Raw genomic sequence first — 27958 nt, forward strand, 5'->3', positions numbered from 1 at the left:
ACAGCATAAATCTATATTATATACTAAGAAACAAATAATTTAGAACATTTATATTATTCTTTGTACCTATTTATAGGCCTACTCTTGATATGGTTTTAATAAAATAGGATGATATAGATTACTGCCAACAACAGTAAATTTTTTGTTATTTATATTAGACCTGATTGGGTACAATAATTTAATTAGACATTCTATTTCTAAAAACGTGGATATTTTGTTAAAAGTGGTGTGACATACAGCCAAGTATGTTGACCCATACTTTTCATGCTCAGCATTTAACCCATCCAAAGTGCACACACACATCAGTGAACACACACATCGTGAACACACAGCCATTTATGCTGTGGCACTCGGGGAGCAGTTTTGGGATTCAGTGTCTTGCTCAAGTGCACCTAATTCGTGGTATTGGTGGCCCGCGACTCAAACCCACAGCCTTAGAGTTAGGAGTCATACTCTCCAACCACTAGGCCATGACTTCCCCTTTGTTATCACTTTTAGAAACCAAGAGAAAATCATTACCAACAGAAATACAAAAGCAAACTACCAAATAATTAATTCAGCAGATTAACCACTGACTGTAATGTGGATTGTAATGCACCTGTTAATGCGACGACCTTCGGGGGGCTGTGGGGTTCACTCTCCAGAGAGCAGTACACAGATTGTGAGTAATGGTGTGAAACACTGAGCAGATAAGCGGAATCAGCAGATCTTTAACTGAGTGGTGACAGATCTCTTAAAACTAAAAAAAGGGCTGTGTGGTTGGTAGAGGAGGTATTTTTAGAGCTTTTAGTCATCACACACTGAGCATCATTTCAACAACAAAAAAAAAAATCATAAAACTCCCTGCATGTAATGTCAATATAGAAGCACCACTGAAACCCTACCAATATAAAATAATACTGAGCCATACTCACTGAAAAAGAAACACATACGTTATATCATTTTCTAACTAAGGATGACAAAAAAGGAAATATGCTCCTTATTAATACTGTGCAAATTATTTACTTAATGTGCATTATCTATGATTGGGGTGCCTGCAAATATTTATGCTTAAAAATCTTACCACAATAGACAAAACGTATTTTTTTATGTGCTGTAAAATGATTACTTTTAGTTTAAACAAACAGCTTCCCATCTGCATGAAACATCTTTGCTTCTACAAAATGACACTTTTTTTTGAAAAAATCTTTCTTACAGCTTTGTGTTAAAAAAGAAAAAATCAAAACCACAAATTCAGCATAATTTCACATTGAATGCTAAACTTAAAACCCATCTATACATACTATGCATGTGAGCATATATGGTTAAGTCTCAAACAGTTGAAGAGTATCACTTTTGTTGCAGAAACCACTTGATATGCAGTAGTTATACAGAAGTGTCTTAGAAAAAAGTCAACATTTAGTCTGGCACATTAGTTTAATCAATTTTTTTCTCAATGAACAAACATGCATTTTACCCCACAATAATGGTGGAGTAGTATCGTCTGAAAAGAGTTGATTAATGTCAGTTATAGCAGCAGTGCTAAACCCTGCTCCCTTCCTGAAGACTTAAGTTCCAGCTCTTCTCCAGCACACACGTCTGCTGTTTTCATGCAATCCACATAATTCATGAACATCTAGATTAGCTGGTTTGATTAGAGTTGGATCTAAACCACAGGATGGGAGTCCTCCAGGATCAGGGTTAGCTACACCTGAACCAGACAGTGTGTGTTGATGGCTGGGACATGAATGATGCTGCTGTGGTGTGCAGAGCTGGGATGTGTAGGCTAAGAACTGAACCAGAACCTGTCATTGATCGAGTCACGAGATCCAAGTGCGAGGTAAAAATGGTTTATTTGTAGCTCAGATAGTCAACAATGATAACGTAGGAAAACGATGGCATAACCCCAGAAGAATCACGTCCAGGCCACTCAAGCAGCAGTAATCTCAAACCCAACGCAGGAATCTCAGGCGAGCGAAGAAATAAGGTCCAGAGAATAATCCAACTGAAGGAACAGAGCACAAAAAGACAAGAAACACAGATGATAAATCAATGAACCAACAAAACGAACAGGAAGCCAGCCAAACTTAAAGGCAGCGCAAATGAGTTGCAGCTCGTGCTCATTAACGCAGCTGCTGCTAGTTAACAGACGCACACAATCAGAGAAGCAAGATGAGCACACTGACTCATGAACCGTGACAGAACCATTCCAGAGAAAAAAAGTGAGGGTCACATCATTATTATCACTTATATAAAAAACTATTTATGTTGTGTCTAGTTTAGGGGAAATAGACTGATGTACAGATCAGTTCCTAACATACACATAGTGTGTGTGTTTCTGTTCTTATCAAAGCTTCATCAGCTCTTCTCACTTATCAGGAAGTAACATCTTAATTTGTGCACATTTTGAAGAAAAGCAAGCCAAGCATCACCATGCCAAGACCTTCTCTTCTCACTTTGATATTGGGTAAACTCAATTTTTAATTATTGTAATTTCTATTTTGCATAACAGATGGAGGTTATAGATGAAAATATAATTGATTATAGTCTTCCTATATCACTGCAATGTTAATATCACAATAATATTTCATCCTTAAAACAGTTAATTAAAGACTGTGAACGTGAATGTTTAGTTGTGCAATCTTTTTTATCATTGTTGATATTTTTTAGACTTTCACTGAGCTTTTACAAAAGGTTTTTTTTTTTTTGAAACTGAACTGAAACTATTTGCTAATACCAGAGAGTAAACTGATAAATGTTATGTCTGGGTTTATATAATTTAGAATTTTTAAAAGACATTCACCAACAGGTTTATTGGTCTGAACAACTTTAAGCTGCTTCATGAAAATGACCTGTTTAGTAAACTAAAAAGATTTAAAATAGTTCTAACAATAATATTCTGTAACTTCTCACACCTGATTGCAGATGTATAGTCATTATGTTTACACATAATTCAGTACCTATAAACTTTCTCATGCTCATCTAGAAGTTTGGAGGAAGAACTATAACTGAGCTACAGCTGACCACAGAACCACAGTCAGAGAGTATCACTATCACAATCACAGTGCTGGCCTTTCTCAGCATCACAGCTCAGGGCTGACTATCCCTGATAGGCTCACTGGTATCTACGCTTATGATTCTTTAGGGAAATGCTGCCCATGTCTGCTATTGTACACACTGAAATGATTCAGTGTTACTGCTTCAGACAGAATTGGAATGAGCTGAAATCATGAGGGGCCATGCACTGTTAGCGTGATCTTCTTCTTCTGCCACAAGTCTATGGCAGCCCATAGAACCGCTTGCAGAGAAATTGTGAAATTTGGCACACGGATTGTGGACCGTGAGAAAAGTCACCATAGCAAATTTGCACTCATGTTTATGGTAATAACTTTTGAACCATACACCAGTAAATGACAATTACTTTCTCTGAATCCTTTGCTCATGCTGAGTTGAATGAACTCCAAAATAAAATTTAAAAAAAGCAAGATGTAGTTTTTTTTCACTATTTTTAATTGTTCATAAAACCTACTTTTTCTGAACACATCCTAGGCCATTGCACCGGTTGTCATGAAAATGTAACCAGATTATCTGGAATAATCATGGAATTCAAGTTGATTTGTCCAACGGTTCTTGAATAACACGCAAATTTTTTTTTAAAAATGCATATTTTTGATTATAACTTTTGAATAGTAATGTAAGTGATTAGTAATCACAAAAATGTTTACAAATTCTTTAGATATGATGCATCATGCCAAGATGAATGATATCCAAATGTCGACCATTTTGAATTTGGTCATAAAATGCTATAATTTATGAACCCATTGATTGACATCATTACAAAACTCTGTAAGCATCATTGACACCATGCCCTGATGGTTTTGGTTCCCAGAAGCATACCCAAAGTTTGGGTTCAGTGCCAACTTGTGGTAAAAACTTATAATGAAATTTATAAAAATGCTTATAATTTGCTTAAATTAGCCTATTGGGACTGTAATTTGACTGATGTTGATGGATTCCTTGGATCATGCCGAGAACATAAATATAAAATTTTGCCACAATTGACTGATCTTCTTGTCCACCATTTTTTAAGTTATGGATTTCATGTCGATAAACATCTTAGGCATAGTGCCAAACTGCATCTGAGGCTGTATCTCTGCAAATATTTGACATTGACACAAAACTTTGTATGTGACATTGTGACCTCACACTGACCATCTCACATCAATTTGGTAACAGCACCACCTATTGGTCAAAAGTGATAAGCCAAGAAATCATATTACTAGTGATTGTATTTATGATTTTTCAGCAATTTTGCCTACAATATTCTTTTAATAATGGTTTTAATAACTCACTCCTGCAGTTGGTCTGAAGCTTGCTTCTGTAGTGCTAGGCCCCATAATTAAGCTATATTTAGAAGAGGTCAAGACACTGAATCAGTCAGATTGTGCAGTGTATTTCTCTGGTGTGCATCACATACAAGCAGGTAATAATGCAATATTAAGAAAAAAAGCAGTTGAATTTGAACTATTTTATTGGATGATTCATATTTAATTGTAAGAGTAAAATGTTTAAATGTCACAGGTTTTTTTTTTTTTTTTTTTCATCTCAACAGCCAGTGCTCTGACTTCAGTAACTGGTGAGTAACAGACTGTTAGTCACTCATTTTTACAACAGATATTATTCTAGCTGCATCATGACAAAACCAGTCACTGTGTTGGCTAATCTGAAGTTTAGCATGTTGTAAGATGTGAGTTGTATCATAATGGAGTTATTTTATTTTTTTAGGAGATGTTAGTATCAGACTGGTGAATGGTAATAATGACTGCTCTGGAAGAGTTGAGATCCTATATAATGGCCAGTGGGGGACAGTGTGTGATGATGACTGGGACATGAATGATGCTGCTGTGGTGTGCAGACAGCTGGGATGTGGAAGTGCTGTTAGTGCACATGGCAGTGCTCATTTTGGCCAGGGTAGTGGTCAGATCTGGTTGGATGATGTGGGATGTTCAGGAAGTGAATTATCGCTCACAAAGTGTTTACATCCTTCTTTTGGAACACATGACTGTGATCATAGTGAAGATGCAGGCGTCATCTGCTTAGGTAAAAGTACATACATATTTTTTTTTAATTAAGTTTTTGCTGTTCACCTTGATATTTTATGCAATATTTTATGTTAATTTTTTTACCAGCATATTTAGTTGTCTATAAATTTGAGGTAAGTATTTTGAAAAATGTGCCAGCTGCTTGCAATAAAAAAAGGATACTACAGCAAAGAAAACTTGTTAAAATAATAGAGGCTATACATGTTTGATGGTTTGCTCATAAACAATGACAAACACATATGAAATACAGTACTTACAACATGCCAAAAATACATTTTTTATCACATTGTACTTTTATTTTTAATTCTAAGTACCAGACATAAGGTTGGTCGGTGGGTCTGATTCATGCTGTGGGAGAGTGGAGATCCTGTATAATGGCACATGGGGAACCGTGTGTGATGATCACTGGGACATGAATGATACTGCTGTGGTGTGCAGACAGACACAGTGTGGATCAGCCATCAGTGCTTCTCCTAGCGCTGCCTTTGGTCAAGGCAGTGGATCGATCTGGCTGGATGACGTTGAATGTTCAGGAAGTGAAGGAAACCTCACACAATGTTCACACAGAGGACTAGGAACACATAACTGTAAACATGGTGAAGATGCTGGTGTTGTTTGTTCAGGTAAGCCAAATCTTTAACATCTTCACATATTATTTTTAGGAGAATAGCATTATTAAGCTTTATGAATGTCCTGCTTACATTACATTATGTCTTAACAAAAACACATTTATTTTGCAGGTGAGCTGCGGATGCCGACTCTTTCCCTGACCTCCACACATGCAGCTGTTTCTCCTGGAGAAAATATCCAGTTCAGTTGCACAACACCTAAACCAAGATGCGAGGCTAAAGCTGAATTCCAGCTCTTCAGAAACGGACCATCTATATCCTCCCAGACACATGAATCTAGTGTGACTTTCAACCTTGTTAATGTAGACGTCTCACATCATGGCAGCTACAGCTGTTGTTACTCCTACCAAAACAACATCAAATCATCTTTGAGCAACACTGTTATCATCACTGTGGGTGAGTGCAATCAGTTAAGTCTCATAGATTGCATGCATTACTAAGTAGAGCTGGAGTACCTACTTGGACTCAAGTCCGGTTTCGAGTACAGTTTTGGACTTGGACTTGTCACAGGCTCTTTATTTTTACTTGAACTTGACTTGTACTTGAGACTTTCAGAATTGGAAATCTGTCACAGTCCAACCGAATCCAGGGACAGTTGATGGAAACGTCACTGCATTATCACAAATGTGTTTTTAGGTCTTGTCCAGTACTTGAAAGTCGACGGGTTTCTATGCACACACCGAAAGCACGCGCCTCTCAGTCAGTGTGCGAATGCTGACTTCTTTCACTTAAGTTCTGTTATTGCTACTCACTTACATTAAAACTTATGTCAAAATGCCCGTCTTGTTCATGTAAATGCTGTTGGTTTTGAACAGTTGGGAGAAATACAGATGTGGTAAAATATTTGATCTATGCATCAGATCTTAAAGCAACAGCATAAACCTGCATCCGCCAGGTGTCATAAATTTTAATCAAACAAAGGAAAAGGAGAAAATCACTCACTGCTCTTGACTAAATCACTTAATAATTTTATTAAGAATCATCTATATTTAATGTTTACAGTGAAGATTATTTTAACATTACTTCTTTTACTAATTTCTAAAAGTCTTACTTGGCTACTATCTGAAAATAAACTTTCCTTTAATTTGTATTTTTTGAGTAATATTTATTTATTATTTGACTTGCAAGTAATACTTGGAGTGTTTACTTGCCTTCAGTAAGCTTGAGAATGTTTTATTACATTAGTTTATTATTTTTTGCTTTTGTATTAGTGGCACTTTCTAGCTTCAAAGTAAAAAATAATTTTTCTAAAATTTTTGTGGCAATAGATTTTATGGGTCCAAAATCACCCTGGGTGTGCATTATTTAAAAAAATGCAATTGCCTGTCATCAATTAGTCCTTATATGATGTAATTTATTGTAATTAATGAAACAATAAAAAAACAGGTGTGAGTTGCCTGTGACTTATGCAAAGTATATGTAGGGCTTTTATACACGGTGTGTGCCATTGTACAGACTAGGTTTATCCCTCACAGCCAAATTTCATCCAAGTAAATACCCTGTCTAAGGGGTCTGTGTACACTGGCGTTGTAACAGACACACCAGGTTCCATCACCAACTAATACCAGCGCCCTCCCTCACCTGAGTACTAATCACTCCCACCTGCTCCTCATCCACCTGCAATTGCCAGTTCACTATAAATACCAAACACACGCACCCAGTCAGTGTCCGGTCTCGTTTGCAAAAAGGTATAACCTGCATGCTTACTCTAAGGACTAACGATCTCTCTACTTACCTCTCTCCAGTGTCTCCATTGTGTGCGTGTGTGTGTGTCCACTACCTACAGTGTCTAGAACTCTTCACCAACGGATCCCTTCATCACTACCTCCAGCACCATTAACTCACCTTACACTACCTGCTCCTCTGCTTGTGCCTCAATAAACTGAGTTTACTATACTTTCAGCCTCCTGTCCTGGTTATCCGTAACAGAAGACCGGACCAAGACCGATCGGCACAAGCATGAGCCTCATGGACCCCTTCCAGGACCTTGTTGACGCTTTGCGTCGAACACTCACCACTCTTACTGCATCCCCATCACCTGCGAGCACTTCTGCTGACAACACCACCACTTCCTCAACAGCTGTGCATGCCAGTCCCATGGCCAAGCTGGCGCCCTTCTCTGGTTCAGCGGAGGATTGCAGCGGATTCCTGCGCCAATGCTCGCTGGTCCTGGAGATGCAACCGCACTTGTACCCCACTGAACGATCAAAAGTGGCCTTTTTGATATCTCAACTACAAGGTAAAGCACTTCAGTGGGCCGATTCTATTTGGACACAAAATAACCCTGTTATCCAGTCTTATTCTAGCTTCATCTACCATTTCCGAGAAGTTTTTGGCAGACCCGCATTGGATTCTTCTACTGGTGAGAAGCTTTATAATTTAAAACAAGGGAAAATGTGTCAATGAATATGCTCTTAAGTTCAGGACTCTTGCGGCCACTAGCGGATGGAATGAGCAGGCCTTGCTGACCACCTACCATCAGGGATTGGAACCTCGAGTGTGGTTGCATCTCACTGCATATGAGGACACCATCGAGCTCGAACGCTTCATTCAACTGTCCATCCTCTTCGCCACTCATATGCAGTGGTGCCTCGAAGAGCACAAGGGCCAGGCGTATTCCAACTCGCCACTCTGGCGACCAGAGACAGTCAGCTCCCCAGAACCAGCTAGCGAGCCCATGCTTGTCAACTCATACCGTCTCCCTGCTGCTGAACGGCAAAGACGGCTAGCCCAGAATCCTGGCCTCTACTGTGCATCTCTGGGGCATATCATCTCTGTATGCCCCGTCCACCTTCATCGTCCCATGGTGAGTGCCATTCTCCCTCTGAAGTATCAAATGAAACCACTCACCACTATAGTGACACTTACTGCCGCTGACATCTCTCTTCCAATTTCCACCCTGATCAATTCTGGGTCAGCCGGCAACTTCATCTCCGGCGCCCTCTGCCGTCAGCTCAAGCTCACTACCACAGCAATGCTGTCAGCCTACCAGGTCCATACAATAACCAGTAAACCATTGAGTCGAAGATGCATTCGTCACCGTGTTGGTCCGATAACCCTCCAAACCGTGCTATTTCATAAAGAAGAGATCCATCTGCTGGTCCTGGAGGAATTCACCGCTGACATCATCCTAGGGCGCCCGTGGTTGGAGCAGCATAACCCATTTATCTCATGGACAACGGGCGAAGTCCTGAAGTGGGGCAACTCCTGTTTCCAGGGCTGTATTACTGGATTCCCTGTTCCAGGCAAACTCTCCCCAGAACCTCTACCTGCTGCATCAAGCTTCTTCTTCGTGGAAAAGAAGGACGGAGGCTTGCGGCTCTGCATTGATTACAGTGCCCTCAACAACATATCTGTAAAATTCTGTTATCCTCTTCCCTTCATCCCAGCTGCCTTGGAACATCTCCGTGGTGCCACTGTATTCCAAGTTGGACCTCCGCAGTGCTTACAACCTCATCCAGATACGTGAGGGGGACGAGTGGAAGACAGCTTTTATCACCCCTACTGGCCACTATGAATACCTATTGTTGCCATATGGACTAGTCAACACTTTGCACCGATTTGGACCATATGGGATGGACAGATATGTAAGTGAACTTAATTTTTTTTTATGTTTAAGAGGGGATCTATTTGCAGTGTTTCTTTCAATGGCACAAATCGAGCACAAACGAAAGACACCGGTTTGGTGCAATTTAGATCAGGTGGAGAGTGACGTCACTGTCCTGAATTATATTTGTTATTTATAAAGCAGGGGATATAGATAGAATGTTAATTTTAACCGCACAAACGAATGGCACTGGTTTGGAGGGATTTGAAAAGTATGGGGTGGAGAGTGACATCACTGACCCGTTTTTTTATTTTTTTATTTTTTTGAGGACGGGAAATAGATACAATGTAAATTTGAACGACAAACACCAGCACAAATCGAGCAAAAACTAATGAAACCGGTTTGGAACGATTTAGATTGCATTGGGTGGAGAGTGACGTCATTGTTTGTAAAAAGTTTATTTTTGTTATATAAAAGGAGAAATATGTTTGACGTTCATTTCAGCAGCAAAAATCGAGCACAAACGAATGACACCTGTTTTGTGCAATTTAGATGAACTGGGGTGGAGAGTGACATCACAGCCTCCGAAAATATTTTAGATGTATCTACGGAGGGAAAATAGATACTGTGTTTGTTTTAATGGCACAAACGGGCACAAACGAACTGCGCTGGTTTGGAGCAATTTGGGCGACATGGGATGGAGAGTGACAACGTGGTGGATGTCCTCTTCCTCATGGAGCCAATATTTCGGGGTGATTGGAGTGGAAGGTGTCTAGTAGGTTCCGATCCAGGATGTCATTGCATGGGACCCATGAGCGTTCCTCTGGACCGTATCCTTCCCAGTCCACTCAAGTTGTCCACCACGCTGCCGGGAGTCCAGGATGTCATGAACCTCGTAGGCCACTCCGTCATCAAGGAGGAGAGGAAGGGGGGCTTCGGCTATGCCAGGCTCTGTGGAGGGAGAAACAAAAGGATGGTAAGGTTTGAGTAGTGAGACATGGAAAGTGGGGTGAATCCGGTACTCATGTGGCAGGTGGAGCTTGAAAGTGACCGGATTGATCTGCTTGGTGATGGTGAATGGGCCAATGAATCCGGGACTTAGTTTGCGGCATGGTAGGCGCAGGTGGATGTCACGGGTTGACAGCCAGACCTTCTGTACAGGTTGGTATTCCATGGCATTTGAGCGGTCGGATAGGTCGGCTGTCAGCCTGCGCCTACGTAAGGCCCGTTGCAGTTGGTGGTGGGCCGCATCCCAGACCCTCTCGCTCTCTTGGAACCAGTAGTCAATCGATGGGACGTCTGAGGGTTCACCTGACCATGGGAAGAGTGGTGGTTGGTAGCCGAGCATGCACTGGAATGGAGTGAGTCTGTTGGTAGGTTGTCGTAGGGAGTCCTGTGGGTACTTGGCCCACCCTAGGAACTGGTTCCAAGAGTCCCAGTGGCCATGGCAGAAGGTACGCAGGAAGACGTGGTTGAACATTAACTCATCCGTTTCCATGGCCGTGGGTAGACCTTTCAAGGGGAGACAAGACATGATTTAGAGAACTGGGAGACGCTGTGTTTCGTTATGAAAGCAAAACTACTTTGTTTGTGGTTAAGTTGTATTTACAACACTGTTCCACAACAGTTCAACCCAAATATTAAAATGTGTGCAGCTTTTTTGTTATGGATGATGAGGACTGTTTCCTGTGAGAGTAGCCTACAATGCCGGTGTCTGTCACTATAAAGTGGGGCAATAACAACTTTGGAAGGACAGTCTGGCACTTCTGGCTCCAAGCTTGTAAGTACGTTTTCATATTTAAAGAATTTGTCAGTGACGATTCAAACACAAGTTTTAAGCAGTGTAGAGTATAGCTTGTTGTGTGTTGTTTCTCCGATCACAAATGCAGAAATGTTTTGTTTACTTGGCGCGATATGTAACACATAAAAAGACAGTTTCAGTCATTATAATCAGTATTATGTCCCCACTGGATGCAACAAATACCTCGTTTATGATGGGTTTTACTGGGTTTGTCTCGATGCACCAGGACACAGCATCAAAATATGGTAAAGGGCACAATATTTCTGTCATACGCTAGAGGTAAAAAAAAAAAAACGATGCATTTTAGAAAAGTTGGGCAGAGAGAAGCAACAATAATGTAAAATGTGTGGAAATGAATGTGTATTTTGAATCTTAAACCGCATAAACACATTGCATTATACCGAATACACAAAATATTGTTCTTTTTAGCAACATCATATGACCCCATTAATCAAAAATCAAAATGAAAAGATGCAATAGAGGTTTTACAAGCAGCACATTGATTACTCTAAAATATATACAGGTTTCATTTATATTTTATTGTTCCTTGAGAAGATATATATATATATACTAAAATGGTTGCTGAAATGTGAAGGGTGTACTCAGATATGTGAGATACTTTAGTAAAAGAAAACTTCAAAGTCACCTTTAAGTAACACTTTTATCACTGTAGGGGAGAGTGTATTCAGACTTGTCTCATTGTCTGCATCGTAGATTACATGCAATAATAACATATAAGTCATCTAATTTTGTAAATGACTTTTTTGCATTTGAAACATTTCTAAAAATGGCTGTGGATAAAATTTTGATCCCAACAAGATGCAGTTATTAAAGCCATTTTTATTTATTTAAAGAAAATAAACAATATAAATGTATTCTTCTCGTTTTCTAGTGATCTTGCAGCAGCCCAGTATTTCCCTCAGTGATCCTGATGGACTGTTTCACGTGGGGCTTCAGGGGCCAGTGATCACCAGGGGTCACAGTTTCACTATCATCTGTAACACTGACCCTCAGTATCCTGGAGGATCTTTTCACCTGTTCAGAGGATCAAACTTCACCAGGACTGAGTCAGCTGTCAGTCACTCTGCCTCCTTCTTCTTTCCTGAAGCAGATTATTCACACGAGGGAAACTACAGTTGTGTTTATGAAGTCAGTGTCTCCTCACGCTCCTTTCGTTCATCTGCCTCTGAACTGCTGCTCATCACTATCACAGGTAATGATGTATAAGAGTCTAAAAACAAGCTGAACTGCTGGTAATGAAAGTTTAACTCAAACACGTGTCTCTCTCAGCCTCCCTGCTTCCTGTCATTGGTGCTGCAGTGTCAGCTGTGCTGCTCTTATTGTCTGTCCTTAATCTGGGGTTAAAAAACTGGGTATGCTGTATATATACAGTACATGTATGCAGTGCATAGGGCCGCCACAATTAGGGAGGTGCCATTTTACCAAAATCATTCTGTGAAAATCTTTAATAAAATGTAATAAATAATCAAAATCTTAGTTATTAAAAATAATTAATGCAAAATTTTAATCTAACGGTTTTTAGCATTTTAATGAGTTAAAATGTATATATTAAAAACTTAAGATGCGGAACGACGTATCTTTTGCGATCACAACAAACGGGAGACTTTTCAGATGAGCACTTCAGCTTGCCCTCAGCACCAGGCGCGAGTCACAAGCGTGGAAAAGGTAAAGGTGTATGGGATTAGAATCCCGCTAAATGTATTGCAGTCACAGATCGAAAAATAATAAGCAAAGATCAAATATTTAAAAACACGTCTAAAATAATAACGCACAAAACCGAAAAACAAATTCTTTTTTTTTTTTAAATAACAAACAGTGCAGTCATGGATCGAAAAATAATAAGCGTAAATCAAAAATGTAAATGCATTTAAAATTATATTGCACATAACTGAAACATGAATTCAAATTTTTCCAAATCTCAAACAAAATCAGGTTTCCTGCTCATATGTTATTTATTTTGTGTGTGCTTGTGGTTTTTTCCCCTTTGCTCTTGTTTACACGTTCTGCGCTTGCGTTTCTAAAACACAGCTGCTCCTCTAGCCAATCAGTCCAGTGCGACTCGTGGCTGCTGTGGCAGGTGTGTGAAGTAGAGGGTGACGGTGACACAGGAGTGGATTTTCAAATCTCTCCCGTCCCATTCCCACGGAAAAAACTGGGGGGAAATCCCGCCCCATTTCCCGGAATTCGCGTTCTCTCCCACTCCCATGTTGTATTTATTTATTTATTTAAGTTGGAATCTGTAAGTTACAGTGAAAAAAATACAGCACAGATCACAGCATGCCCACTTTTGTTAAATAAAAATTTAAAATGTAGTTTTTATTTTAGTGAACTGAAAGCCATCTTAAACAATGCACATTGTGCATTTCACAAACGTTATGTAAATCATCCATGCTACCACACGTTTTCTATTTTTTTTTTTTTTTTTTAATTTGGGCGTAGACATTGCACTCTGAGAGTGGCACTCTCAATAGATTTATTTTTCATACATGAAGTTTCTCACTCAAGTTCACATGACCAAGACGACAGAAACCGCATCTTGTTTTTTTTTTATTATTAATTTACAGAAGCACAGTGTTTTGTTGATATTCTGAGTGCACACAAATAAACGTATGTGGATTCAAAAGATTTATTACTTTTATCTGTATGACCAGAAATGAGTATTTTAAGAGCAAGTGAGAGCACTGGTGCCTCCATCTGTCCTGCTGTGAGTGCGCTGCTGTTCAATTTCCACACACACTTCAGTAGCGCACATTTCTGTAGGTTAACATTAGATTGAGCGGACATGTAAAGTTATTACTACATACATCTTTAAGATGAAAAGCTGATGTAGGCTACTGTATTACCACATAGACCAGCCGTTAACAATCTGTCCTTCACCAGCCACATTAAAGCAAACAGGAGAAGAGCATAAAGACAGGGCAAGTACAATTGAGTTTGAGCTATCTGAATGCATTGGATCTGTGTGCTCTCTTATCGCTCGCGCGGTACTTTAATGTCATACAGTAATCATTCTGTGCAGCTACTTCAAGTCGAACGTGCCTAATGCTGCTCTATGTGAAAGCGCGCAGGTGATTGAGATTTATCGCTGATTACACAACCGGCTTTACTGACAAGATAAATTAAATATCGCGTGTGATTTTTATCGTGCAGCCCAACTGCCTAAAATATAAAGGATTTGTAACTAAACCAAACTAACAAGACACGTGTTAACAGGCTAGACATCGGCCTACTCGGACTACATAGGGCTTGCTATAATATACATAATATAAAAATTGAATGTTTCTGTCACCCACTAACAAAATGTTTATGGCTAATTACCTGAGATCATCCGGGAATTGTCTGCTGTTGCTGGTTATCCATCTTCACACACCTGTAACATTGGAGTGATGTCAACTCCCCCTTGAACTGATTGGTTTGAGGAGCAGCTGTCAATCTAGAACTTGCGGGCCAATGGTGACGCTGAAGCCTGCCCTGATTTACATGAAACTCAAACTGCAACTTTTAGAAACGCAAGTGGAGAACGTGGAAACAAGAGCAAAGGGGAAAAGACCATAAGCACAGACAAAAAAATCTGATTTTGTTTGTGATTTGCAAAATTTTTAATTCATGTTTCAGTTCTGTGTAATCCATGACTGCACTGTTTGATATGTAAAGAAAATAACGGTTTTGCGCGTTATTATTTTACATGTGTTTTTAAATATTTTATTTATGCTTATTATTTTTCGATATGTGACTGCAATACGTTTGGCGGGATTCTAATCCCATACAGTTGCCAAATGAGCTTTAGTAGAACAACAGTGAACTGTGGTATGAGATATTATTTCAGTAAAACAAACTTTCATATCCTGTCAGCTGTTCTATTGTACAAGAATATGCTGTGCACCTTCACTTTATATAAAACCACAATAGAAACTACGAGCAATTAGAGATCACAATAGGGCGCTGTAATTTTTTTTTATTTTCTATTTATAGTTTAATGCACAAGTAGGCCAAATGTGAGCACAGTGCAGTTAATTGCACTGGAAAATATATGATAATTTTTGGTTAATTGTTTTAAAGTACAAACATTTTCATTTGTACAGAGATCTGTTTAGGTGTGACAAAAGTGCTTTAATGAATTTGAAAACTAATAGAATGTTAAACATGGATATTTTCAGAGTTCATTGATTGTTTACAAATTCAGTGAAGGTTGACTATAGTTAAATGCATGTCTCATCCATGACTGGGCCTATGCTAGAGAACAAGATTTCAGGGGTGTTGAAACCCAGAACAAATCTTACTGAGTAATACAGTTATAGTAAGCCCTTTTATTAATATACCTGGATTCTACGTAATACAAAAATTGTCATTCACTCAGTATTACTTGATGTAACTCAGAACTATCTAAATGACAGTTATACAAATGAATTGTATTCAGTTGTGTTTTAGGCACTAAAACAGTCCAGTACTTTATAGTCAAATCAATTTCTATATTGAAATAATTAAGCCACCCCAGACTGGATCTGCCACTGCTGGAGAGGGCAAATATCAGCTCGTTTCGGAGTATCTCTATTGCTCAAAAAAAAAAAAAAAAAAAACACCTTCCTGTTTGTGAATGGCTGTTTGATTTACATTTGAGAAAAATTAAGATCATTAAAAAAAAAGTTACAGATCGGTGGTAGCAGCAATTTTTCTTGTTCATTCTGCGTCGCAAACTGCACTAAACAGCTGAAAGCCAGGCAGATTAAGCGTGCTGTCTGGAATGGCGTCATTCAGCCAGGTTTCTGTGAAACACAGAGCAGCAAAGTGTTATTTGTCCAGGAGAGCAGAAGAAGTTTGTCTGTTTTGTTGGGTAGAGAACCGAGATTTGCCAAATGGACGCCAGGTAACTTTCTCCATTACTCAATCTGAAAGAGCAAATAACTTTTCCAAATGATTGATTAGAATGTCCATCTTTAGACACTTAAATCTAAGAGGGCAAGATCTGAGAGCTTATTTTCATATTTAAGATTTTCAAGTGACTAATTATTTTTTGTAAGGGCAATTTGAAGACTGAATTTAATAAAACAAAAAACAAACTGAAACTCAAAAAACAGACTGAATTATCTTACAGAGTTTAGAAATTCAGGACACTACTGACCTGTGAACCTTCTCTTGATAAATTACTTGAAAATAGTTACTATGTGATATTATGCCTTTAGTGTTTGGCCCCTAGTATTATAAAATAATTGAAGAAGAAAACTTATCAAAAATTACAGGACTAAATGACTACAGGCCTGTGGCTCTAACGTCTGTGGTCATGAAGTCATTTGAAAAACTGGTGCTGGCCTACCTGAAGGACATCACTGGGCCCTTGCTGGATCCTCTTCAGTTTGCCTACAGAGCAAACAGGTCTGTGGACGATGCAGTAAACATTGGACTGCATTATGTTCTGCAACACCTAGACAGACCGGGGACTTATGTGAGGATCCTGTTTGTGAACTTCAGCTTGGCCTTTAACACGATCATCCCAAACCTCCTCCTGCCCAAACTAACTCAGCTCTCCGTGCCCACCTCCGTCTGTCAGTGGATCAACAGCTTCCTGACAGACAGGCAGCAGCTAGTGAGGCTGGGAAAATACACATCCAGCACCCATACAATCAGCACCGGAGCTCCCCAAGGCTGCGTTCTCTCCCCACTGCTCTTCTCCCTGTACACCAACGATTGCACATCTAAGGACCCCTCTGTCAAGCTCCTGAAGTTTGCAGATGACACCATACTCATCGGCCTCATTCAGGACGGTGACGAGTCTGCTTACAGACAGGAGGTTAAAGAGCTGGCTGTCTGGTGCACTCTCAGCAACCTGGAGCTTAACACACTCAAAACAGTGGAGATGATCGTGGACTTCAGGAGAAACCCCCCTGCACTCCCCCCACTCACCATCATGAACTGCAGTGGAGTCATTCAGGTTCCTGGGCATCACTATCTCTCAGGACCTGAAGTGGGACATTCACATTGACTCCATTGTGAAAAAGGCCCAGCAGAGGTTGTACTTCCTTCGCCAGCTGAGGAAGTTTAACCTGCCACAGGAGCTGCTGAAACAGTTCTACTCCACCATCATTGAATCCATCCTCTGCACTTCAGTAACTGTCTTTTTCAGCTCAGCTTCTAAATCTGACCTCAGAAGACTACAGAGAGTAGTCCGGACTGCTGAGCGAATCATCGGTTCAACTCTCCCATCTATTCAAGAACTGTACTTATCCAGAGTGAGCAAAAGGGCTGTCAAAATCACTCTGGACCCCTCACATCCAGCACACTCCCTCTTTGAACTGTTGCCATCTGGTCGACGCTACAGAGCAATGAGCACTAGAACGACCAGACACAGGAAAAGTTTCTTCCCTCAGGCAATCTGTCTAATGAAAAATTGAAGAAAAAAAAACCTGTGGAACACACTACACTACTTATATTTATATATACATACACTTATTTATCTAACACACATACTTAGCATACACTTAAATTTTTTGAACATAATATACATGTACAAACATAATGATCATTGTAATATACTATACCTGCCATACATTGTCAGTTTGTAAATTTTCATTCCTTATCTACCTATTTGTATTTTTTATTTTTATTCCATTTTGTGTTTTTTGTTCTGTCACTGTCATTATGTTGCACTGTGGAGCTTCTGTCACGAAAACAAATTCCTCGTATGTGTGAACATACCTGGCAATAAAGCTCATTCTGATTCTGATTAAATAAATTCTGTGCACACAGACTAAAGTAGTTTAAGTCTTTGGTTCTTTTAATTGTGGTGATTTTGTCTACAAAAACCCACCAATTCATCTCAACAAATAAAAATACTTCATAAGTATGTTCATTTACTGTACATGTTCTCAATGGGCTCATTTTGCTTTAAATTGCTGCCTCAATTCGCCGTGACATGGAGGTGATCACTTTCTTCCCTCCACACTGGTGTTTTTCCCTCATCATTTAGACAGGCTCGTATAACACCACTACTTAAGAAACCCACCCTCAACCCATCTCTTTTAGAGAACTACAGAGCAGTTTCTCTTCTTCCTTTCATTGCAAAAACACTTCAACGAGCTGTGTTCAACCCAGTCTCTACATTTCTCACACAGAACAACCTCCTTGACAACAACCAGTCTGGCTTTAGAAGTGGACATTCAACTGAGACGGCCTTGCTCTCAGTTGTTGAAGCTCTAAGACTGGCAAGAGCGGAATCCAAATCTTCAGTACTTATCCTGCTTGATCTGTCTGCTGCTTTTGACACAGTAAACTATCAGATCCTCCGGTCAACCCTACTGGCAAAGGGCATCTCATGAACAGCACTTCAATGGTTTGAGTTTTACCTATCAGATAGGTCCTTCAAAGTATCTTGGAGAGGTGAGGTGTCCAAGTCACAACATCTAACTACTGGGGTGCCTCAGGGACGTGTTTTTTTTTTTTTTTTTCATTCTGTCACCGATGAAGTTTTGGTTCCTTGCCGCTGTCGTCTCTGGCTTGCTTAGTTGGGGTCACTTCATCTACAGCAATTTCGTTGACTTTATTGCAAATAAATGCACAGACACTATTTAACTGAACAGAGATGACATCAATGATGAACTGATGAACTGAATTCAATGATGAACTGCCTTTAACTATTATTTTGCATTCTTGACACTCTGTTTTCCTAATGAATGTTGTTCAGTTACTTTGATGCAATGTATTTTGTTTAAAGCGCTATATAAATAAAGGTAACTTGACTTGACCACTTCTCTTCTCTGTCTGCATGGCATCATTCTTTCATTCAGAAACATGGCTTTTCATACCACTGCTATGCTGATGACACTCAACTCTACTTCTCATTCCATCCTGATGATCCGATGGTAGCTATTCGCATCTCAGCTTGTCTAAAAGACATTTCATGCTGGATGATGGACTATCACCTTCAACTCAACCTTGCCAAGACAGAACTGTTTGTGATTCCAGCAAACCCATAGTTTCATCATAATTTCACCATCAAGTTAAGCACATCATCCATAACTCCTTCAAAAACAGCTAGAAGCCTTGGAGTTATGATTGATGATCCGCTGACTTTCTCAGACCACATTGCTAAAACTGTCCAGTCTTGCAGATTTGCTTTGTTCAACATCAAGAAGATCAAGCCCTTTCTTTCGCAACATGCTGCACAAACTCCTTGTTCAAGCTCTTGTTCTGTCCAGGCTGGACTATAGCAATGCTCTCTCTGCAGGTCTTCCAGCCAGTTCTATCAAACCTTTACAATTAATCCAGAACGAAGCAGCAAGATTCATTTTTAATGAACCAAAAAGAATACACGTCACACCTCTTTTTATCAATTTGCACTGGCTACCAATAGCTGCTCGTATAAAATTCAAAACATTGATGTTTGCCTAAAAAACAACCACTGGCTCTGCACCCATTTACCTAAATTTGTTACTTCAGACTTATGTGCCCTCTAGAAGCTTGCGTTCTGCAAGTGAACGTCGCTTGATTGTGCCATCCCAAAGAAGCAAAAAGTCACTTTTACGGACTTTTAAATTAAATGTTCCCTCCTGGTGAAATGACCTCCCCAACTCATTCCGTGCAGCTGAGTCCTTAGCCATCTTCAAGAATCAGCTTAAAACCCATCTCTTCCATCTTTATTTGACCCTTTAACACTTAATATTCTAAATTCTTTTCTTAAAAAAAAAATCTAAGAACCTTTCTAATTGTATTCTATTTTCTTTCCATTTATTATGCATTTGTGTGTGTGTGTGTGTGTGTGTGTGTGTGTGTGTGTGTGTGTGTAAAGACCTCTAACACTAGCTTGCTCTATTCTTTTTTTTTATTCTATTAGTTTTCTTGGTAACACTTTAGAATAAGGTTCCATTAGTTAATGTTAGTTAATGTATTAATTAACATGAACAAACAATGAATAATACATTTATTACTGTATTTATTCATATTCGTTAATGTTAGTTAATGAAAATACCGTTATTCATTGTTAGTTCATTGTAATTCAAAGTGCATTAACTAATGTTAACAAGCACAACTTTTGATTTAAATAATGCATTAGTAAATGTTGAAATTAACATGAACTAAGACTTTTAAATGCTGTAGAAGGATTGTTCTTGCTTAGTTCATGTTAACGAAAGTAGTTAACTAACATTAACTAATGGAACCTTATTTTAAAGTGTTACCGTTTTCTTTTTATTTATTATATTATTTAAAAGCCCATGCTATATGTACTCTGTTAACCTAACTGAGACTTGTTATAGCACTTATATATCATTGCTCTTTTTGTTGTTTTTGATTGCTTCCAATGTCCTCATTTGTAAGTTGCTTTGGATAAAAGCGTCTACTAAAGGAATACATGTAAATGAGCACATCTCATAGACATGAAACAGGCATCTGAGTGATGTTTGTGTGCTATTATGTAGAATTCACTCACTGTTGTCAACACTGCTTTAGATGAGTGTAAGTCATGTAAACAAACAAATCTACATAGAGTAACTAAACATAAGTTATCTATTTTATTTGTCCATTTTTGCAATATTTTATAATTTAAGGAACATTTGTGTTGGATAAAAAGCGTGTTACATCAGTTACTAACTCACCATGTAAATGTAGTTTTGAGAAGATAAATCAATGAGAAGACTAACTCTTGTCTGGATCTTACAGGGACAGATGAGACACATGTGTGTTTATCAAGTGCTGAGTGATTGATGAAGGAATGCTGCCATCAAATGATTTGTGTAAGTACAGTACAAAAATAAATAAAACATTTTAAATCGTAAGTTGTAGTTTATTTTAATTAGTGCAATTTTAAATTTTATCACTTTTCTTGATTTCTATGCATTTGCTGCAGATATTTTGTGGTGGAGAAGGACCTGCAAGGAAAGGTGAAAAAAAGCAAAAACCTGAACAAAAGAATACAGTAAAGGCTTTTCTGTATTGTGTGTGTGTGTGTGTGTATTTTTGTAGGATAGGAATATGTCTGCAGACTGGTGTGTGCACTAAGGATGGAGAAGTCCACAGCAGCATCCTAGAAATGGTCCAGAGACACAGATTACACACTCCCTTACTCCAACTCTTACTGTCTCATCAGGACCAGATGCTGCTGTGATCTTTTCATTCTCAGTGACCCCAGAGCCAGCGGGAGGATCTAGAAAAAGACCAAAGGCACTTAGGATGTGATTTTGATAAAGTTTGTTCTGCTGGTTTCTGTTTTTACAATTTATCTGAAGTGACTGACAATGATCTTATTACAGGGGACTACAATCTCCTGATCAACCTAGAGAAAAGAGCCTTGCTCAAGGACATACTGGTGGTTTTGTACCAGTTCAGTGGTTTAGCCCACTACAAAATAAAAAATCAATGCATTTACTTGTCAACTCGGTGTAAATGTTTTACTGGTAGTTGTGCTCATGGAGAGCAGGCACAAGATTGTTTGGAGCAGACACAGCAGTCAGATTGTCCCCCAGGTCTTCCACTGCTCTTGCTTCAAGGTCGTGTGGTTCAGAGAGCTGTCATCATGGTTTTCCTCATCATGTTGCTCAAAGACATCCCCATTGAGAAGAGTGAGATTGTGAAGCATAGCGCGGCAGCAGAATGAGCACAGCTGTGTTGAGATGATAGTAAGATGTTGGGTTCACCATCTGTAAATAAATAACTGATAGAACAGTAAGTTTGAATGAAGCTTTGTTCCATGTGTTGTTGATTTGTACGCATACATGTATACATTCTTTTAATCATTTATTCATGTTTCTTGTTGTCAGTAAATAAAATACTTTAATCATTTATTAATTGCTTGACTGAAAATTATATATTCACATCAACTGCATTTTTTCAACGAGTGTATATTCATGTATAGCTATGTCACGACAAAAAAATAATAAATTTTGTTTATTTTACTATGTCATTTGAAGAAAAAAAATGGAATCTTAAATATATATTTCATATAATAATTATATCATTATTAATCATATTAATACATATATAAGATTCCATTTTTTTTGGTTGGCATTTATCATTATTATTCCATGTAAGTGTTAGGGAGGGCAAAGATGCAATTCATTATGGGGTAATCTTAATTTTCAAGTAGTAATACATACATTTTTACAGTATAAAATCATCAGTCTTCTCCAAAGATGAGATCTTCGAGCAGCTGATCGATGTACCCTTTGTGCAGACATTGCAGAGTCGAAACTGAGGGAGACTGTATTAGATTGTTGAGTTAGTGATGCTATAAGGTGTTAGTACACATATCCTTCTTTTTTATAATTATTGGCAAACTTATTACATAAAAGATAAGGGTAAGATGCCATAACAGTATGGCATTAACATAACAGTAAATCAAATTTTCTGAGGAATAAAAAAAAGTGTTATATTCAATAAGAAAGCATGATATTAAAGCCACTTTTGTTTGTGGATTTATGTGAATTTTGGACATAAAAGAGCTTAAAAAATATTCAAGAGATAACGATTTTGGGTTTTTGGTATATTTATCACGCAACAGACCCATAAGCTTTGACCATAGACTGTAGTTACCCTGGCAACAAATCTGTGTGCATATTATTATTATTATTATTATTATTATTATTATTTTGTCTTTATGATTTTAAGTGTACTGCCCAAACTTTAGGTTGGTTTGAGAAAGCCTAGTCTGAAAATTTAAAGCAGTTGTAAAAGCTAAAAGTTTATAGGTTTTCCGTTTGAAATAGCCTAATTAAGATGTGATTTTACTAGTTTTTAAAATCTAAAAACCAGCTACAACCAACTCATTAAATTGAAAAGCAGATAAAGATAGATAGATAGATAGATAGATAGATATAAATAGATGATAAATTTATAGAAATAGATAGAAAGATGAGTTTGAATGGGTTAGTAATAGTACACAGAAGGGAAGTCTGATTGAGTCTAATGGGCTTCAGTGTGTTTAGATTTGAGTTTCGAAAGTTGGAGTTGTTCAGATGAGCAGAGGCTTTTCAATGTAAGTCTATGGGATTTTTATGATTTTTAATCTTAAATTTTATGAAAATCATAAATCCAATATGTTAGAAAAGATACAGAAATTAACTTCATATCAGTCTGAAGATCTGGGGTGTTTGGAGTCTATAGAGTTAAAGCTCTAGAAGGAGTTAGAGTTGAAAATTTTAGTCTCCGAAGAATACTAACAACTAGAAGCTAAAGAAGTGAAGTGAAGTGAAGTGAAGTGACATTCAGCCAAGTATGGTGACCCATTCTCAGAATTCGTGCTCTGAATTCAACCCATCCGAAGTGCACACACACAGAGCAGTGATCACACGCACACACTGTGAACACACACCCGGAGCAGTGGGCAGCCATCTATGCTGCAGCGCCCGGGGAACAGTTGGGGGTACGGTGGCTTGCTCAAGGGCATCTAAGTCGTGGTATCGAGGGTGGAGAGAACACTGTGTAACGCTGTCAGAGTTTTAAGTCTGCCCAGGATGAATAGGAAAGACAACGCCAACGGATGGTAGTTTCACGAGTCTTTATATAATTCCTCTCCAGTAAATGCACTCTTCACATACATGTCATAGAGCGAATATTAACAGGGGAAAAACACTCTGAAAACACGCTACAAATAAGAGTACCCCAGTGTGGTGAGAACATGCCTGAATAGTTCACTCACAAATGGTGACCCTCTGTCCGAGATCAGGTAATTTGGCACCCCATGACGTGCAAACACCTCGCTAAGCAACTTGCTGGCAGCAACTTGGGCAGTCGCTTCTCGCACTGCACTAACCTCCACCCACTTCGAAAAATAGTCCACAAAGACCAGAATGTAAGCATTACCGCAGGGTGTACGCGGTAAAGGACCCACAAAGTCAACTCCAGTATACTCCCAAGGTCTTTGAGGGCGGATGGGAACCATGAACCCAGCAGGTTTCCTCTGGCTTGGTTTTGTGAACTGGCAGACTGTACAGGATGCAACATACTTCTTAGCGTCAGACGACATTTTTGGCCAGTAAAACCAAAGTTTCAGCTGTGCTATAGTCTTCGTCATGCCCAAGTGACCAGCTTTCGGGTGATCATGGTAATACTCCATCAAACTCCTTTTCATAGCCGTGGGTACGTACAGTTTAAGGCGCTTCATAGGGTGGAGATTACAAGACACTTTGTCATCCGCAAAGTACAGGAGTCCATCCTGGATCTCATACTGAGAAAACTCCTCAGTGCTATTCTCATCCTGTGCCTCCAATATCCGCAGCAGCTTTCCAGTTTCTGGGTCGTTGAGCTGCAGCTGCCTAATGTGCTCCCGATCTGAAAACATTACAGGGGGTAAAGCACGCAGGTCCAGTCCCCCAATAATGGCATAATCAGGGAGAAGCCCCACAGGTAGACTGCCAGAAGGAACAGGGTTACGTGAAAGTGCATCAGGGACACTGTTACTTGTCCCCGGCTTATGGACAATGTCAAAGTCGAAGTCCTGCAATCTGAGAGACCACCTAGCCAGCCGGCCCGAGCAGTTTGGGCGTGACATAAGACATCTTAAACTGTTGTGGTCTGAAAAAATAGTCACGTGTAGACCCTCGATATAAGGCCTGAAGTGTTCGAGGGCCCAGATGACCGCTAAGCACTCCTTTTCCGGAGTAGAATAAGGTTTTTCAGACTTATGGAGGGCACGACTTGCATAGGCCACCACAACATCTCTGCTATTTTTGTCCTTCTGCATGAGTGCGGCGCCAAGTACACTGTCGCACGCATCTGCATGGATCGAGAAAGGAAGAGAGAAGTCCGGGAAAGTTAAAATAGGTGCGGAAGTCAGCTTTTCCTTGAGATAATCCATGGGTGTCTGACATTCATTTGACCATACTAAGGGAGCATCCGTCCTGGTCAACGCAAAGAGTGGCTCAGCATGTTGGGCATAATCCTGGATGTGTGGTGTATTTTGCCGGTTCTCCAAAGAATCAAACTCAGTCAGGGATTTTTCTCTCAGAAGAAAAGACTTTATTTTAAGCAAAACAAAGCCGAGAGGTCCTTGCAAGGAGATTTCCCGAAAAGCTAGGTTGCATCTCATTATATACCCTATACAGGGCGTTTCCAAATAGTCAAACTTTTCCTTATGCTTGCAATTTTGATCCTTCCCTAGGGAGGAGAGGCCCCTACTTGTTTTGGTATAACGAAAGGCCCTTTCTGTATGTCTGACCATATGTTTTTCATTAGTTCTGAACATTCCAGCACGTAAGCATATTCCTTTCTATCCATTACCTATAGGATTATAATGGAAAAACAACTAGCAACAAAAATGGCTTGATTCACATTGATTATATACTTGATTAATTAAAACCTTACTAATAAAAATCTTCCAGATGAAACGCCTATAATAGCTGGTCATTCCCAGAAACTGTCGGACTTGTTTCACATTAGCTGGAGTATGAAAATCAATCACTGCTCTCACTTTTTCCTCATTTGGCATGATACCATTTGGGGTGATTTTGTAACCCAGAAAGGTGAGTTCGCTCCTGCAGAACTGGCATTTCGCAAGCTTGATAGACAGTCCAGCAGATTCCAGCCTGGTGAGAACCTATCTCAGGTCCAAAAGGTGCTGTTCAAAAGTAGGCGACGCCACCACAATATCATCTAAGTAGACGGCACACGACTTATAGATGAGACCCGCAAGGACTGTGTTCATGAGCCTTTGAAATGTGGCGGGCGCATTGCACAATCCAAAAGGTAAGACCCGAAACTGAAATAACCCACAGTGGGAAATGAAAGCAGTCTTTGGCTTGGAAGTCTCTGCCACTGCCACCTGCCAGTAGCCTCTTGCCAGGTCAATGGTGGAAATAAAAGTCCCTCTAGCCAGGAAGTCAAGAGATTCATCAATCCTTGGCAGAGGATAACATGTCTTCAATTTGAGACTCAATGAGTTCCTTTTTAGCAGGAGAAGTGCGGTACGGGGCAAGTTGAACCGGTTTTGCATCAGCTGTAACAATTTCATGCTCCACTAGAGAGGTGCATCCTAAATGTCCATCAAACAACCCACTGAAGGTCTTGAGCAGTTCAGTTAGTTTGTGTTGCTGCTCGTTTTCCAGCGATGATTCTCCAACCTTTTCAGACAGGGCAGAAAAATTTAAATCCAGGCAGGACAAATCAGGATCAGGACTAGGTATCTTTAAGTCAGCACCCTCTAACTCCTCAAGGGGCACCGGCTCATTGCCGAGCACTACCGTCCTTGACGGAACATGAATCGATACTGAAGATCTCAACATAAAATCCATACCCAAGATAACAGAAGAAGAAAGATTATGGACAACAGGAAAGCGGTGATAGAAACGCTGGCCCAAGAAACCCAAAGACAACCAAATGACACCCAGCGGGCAACAGGATGCACCATCCGCAAGCTGAACTGGAGGTGCAGTCCACGGTTTTCCCTCCTCTGAAGTTTCCCCTCTGGGTAAAATCTGGGGCCACATTTCCTTCACCCATGGCTTGGTCAGAGCCATCCATCCTTCCAACGTCCGGCACTCTGACTGTATCTCTCGGAGGTTCTGGGGGCTCCATTGGAGACAAACGCGGTCTTTCCCCTAGACTACAATTTGGACAAGTACGGGTGGTGAATCCTGTCAAGGAGCACTTAAAACAGTGAACATCCCTTTTTGGCATACTACTAGCTTGTCTTTGAGGGGGACACTCAAAACTTGGACCAATGACTGCATGAAGCTCGTGAGCCCGAAAAAGAAGGTCCATGACTGACGGTATGGGTGTGCCATAAAGAGCAACTCTATATTTCTCAAGCACATGCTTCCTTATCAAGTCTATTTGCTCTAATTGAGGTGGAGGGGACCTTAGCTTACGAAACTCACCCAACATATGAGCGACAAAGGTCGGCAGTGGCTCATCCGGCATCTGCATACGGTCCAAAATGCCCCTCAGGACACGTTCCTGATTGTCCGAAGGCAGAAAGACTGTCCTAAAGAATTCACAGAACTGATTCCAACTGGTTAAATGTGTGCTTAGTGCAGCAAACCATTTTTTTGGCTCTTTTGACAGAAAACGTGGGAGCTCAAGGAGAATTTGGACATCTGAGAGATCCAGGGAGGTCCTATACACGTTGAGAGACTGGAACCATTCCTCAGGATTCAGGGAACCATCTGCAGCAAACACGGGTGGCCCGAGCATTTGTAAGAGCATTTGTTGTGGCACTCATATCCACAGCGAGTGGTTGAGAAAATGTAGATACAGAACTATAAGTTACATTGACTGGCACTGACCTATGAGCTGTTGACTTAGCTTGCCCCAAACTGTAAGGAGTTGAGCTGGCTCTGGGAGCTGGATGTGGGGTCACAGGCACGGTACACTCTTGATGTGTTAAACGGTCCATCATATCCTTTTGTAGGTCAATCGATTCGCGAAGGCACCGCTGCAGCACTGCCACTTCTGCTTGTAACAACTTGTTTTGAGACCGTAAATCTTCAGACAGTAAAGTCAAACTGAAAGTCAGGGTGAGTAGCCATTTTGCATGAAATCACAATCAGTTAATAAATGCAAATAATAAATCAAGATACTGTAAATTTACACAAATATATGAGTCAAAAGCTGTACTAACTTTGTACTGTTACTCTTCTACACCCACAAGAAAAAACAGCAGTTTATGTAAAAACTCAGAAAATGAACTTCTGCCCTGGTTTTCCCCTTTAACTGCAAACAAAGATATCACACAGCACAACAGTATAACACAGCAATGTTACCCACAAAAAAAGTATCAGAAAAAAAAAACAGTGAAAAATTAGTGATTTGCACAATAGTCTCAACAAAAATGTACCCAACCAAGTGTCCTTTCCAAATGCAATCTGTTCCGCACGTGCTGGTTTGAAATGAACAGATAGGCACAACAAAAAAAAAAAAAAATTAAATTATGTCCCGGAAATGTTTCAAACAGTCTTCA

General features: G+C 39.7%; 1 protein-coding gene across 1 annotated transcript in view; it reads left to right on the top strand.

Annotated features, from left to right (window-relative positions):
* LOC127951868 (uncharacterized) overlaps positions 1–27958 on the top strand; it is a 175084-nt gene that overhangs the window by 30798 nt on the left and 116328 nt on the right. The window contains exons 4-7 of the mRNA XM_052549953.1: positions 5065–5079; positions 5393–5704; positions 5822–6106; positions 11951–12271. Coding sequence (XP_052405913.1) covers positions 5065–5079; positions 5393–5704; positions 5822–6106; positions 11951–12271 — 933 coding nt within the window. The remainder of the gene's footprint in view (positions 1–5064; positions 5080–5392; positions 5705–5821; positions 6107–11950; positions 12272–27958) is intronic.

The sequence above is a fragment of the Carassius gibelio genome, chromosome B3 (genome assembly GCF_023724105.1).
Source record: "Carassius gibelio isolate Cgi1373 ecotype wild population from Czech Republic chromosome B3, carGib1.2-hapl.c, whole genome shotgun sequence".
Taxonomy (NCBI): domain Eukaryota; kingdom Metazoa; phylum Chordata; class Actinopteri; order Cypriniformes; family Cyprinidae; genus Carassius; species Carassius gibelio.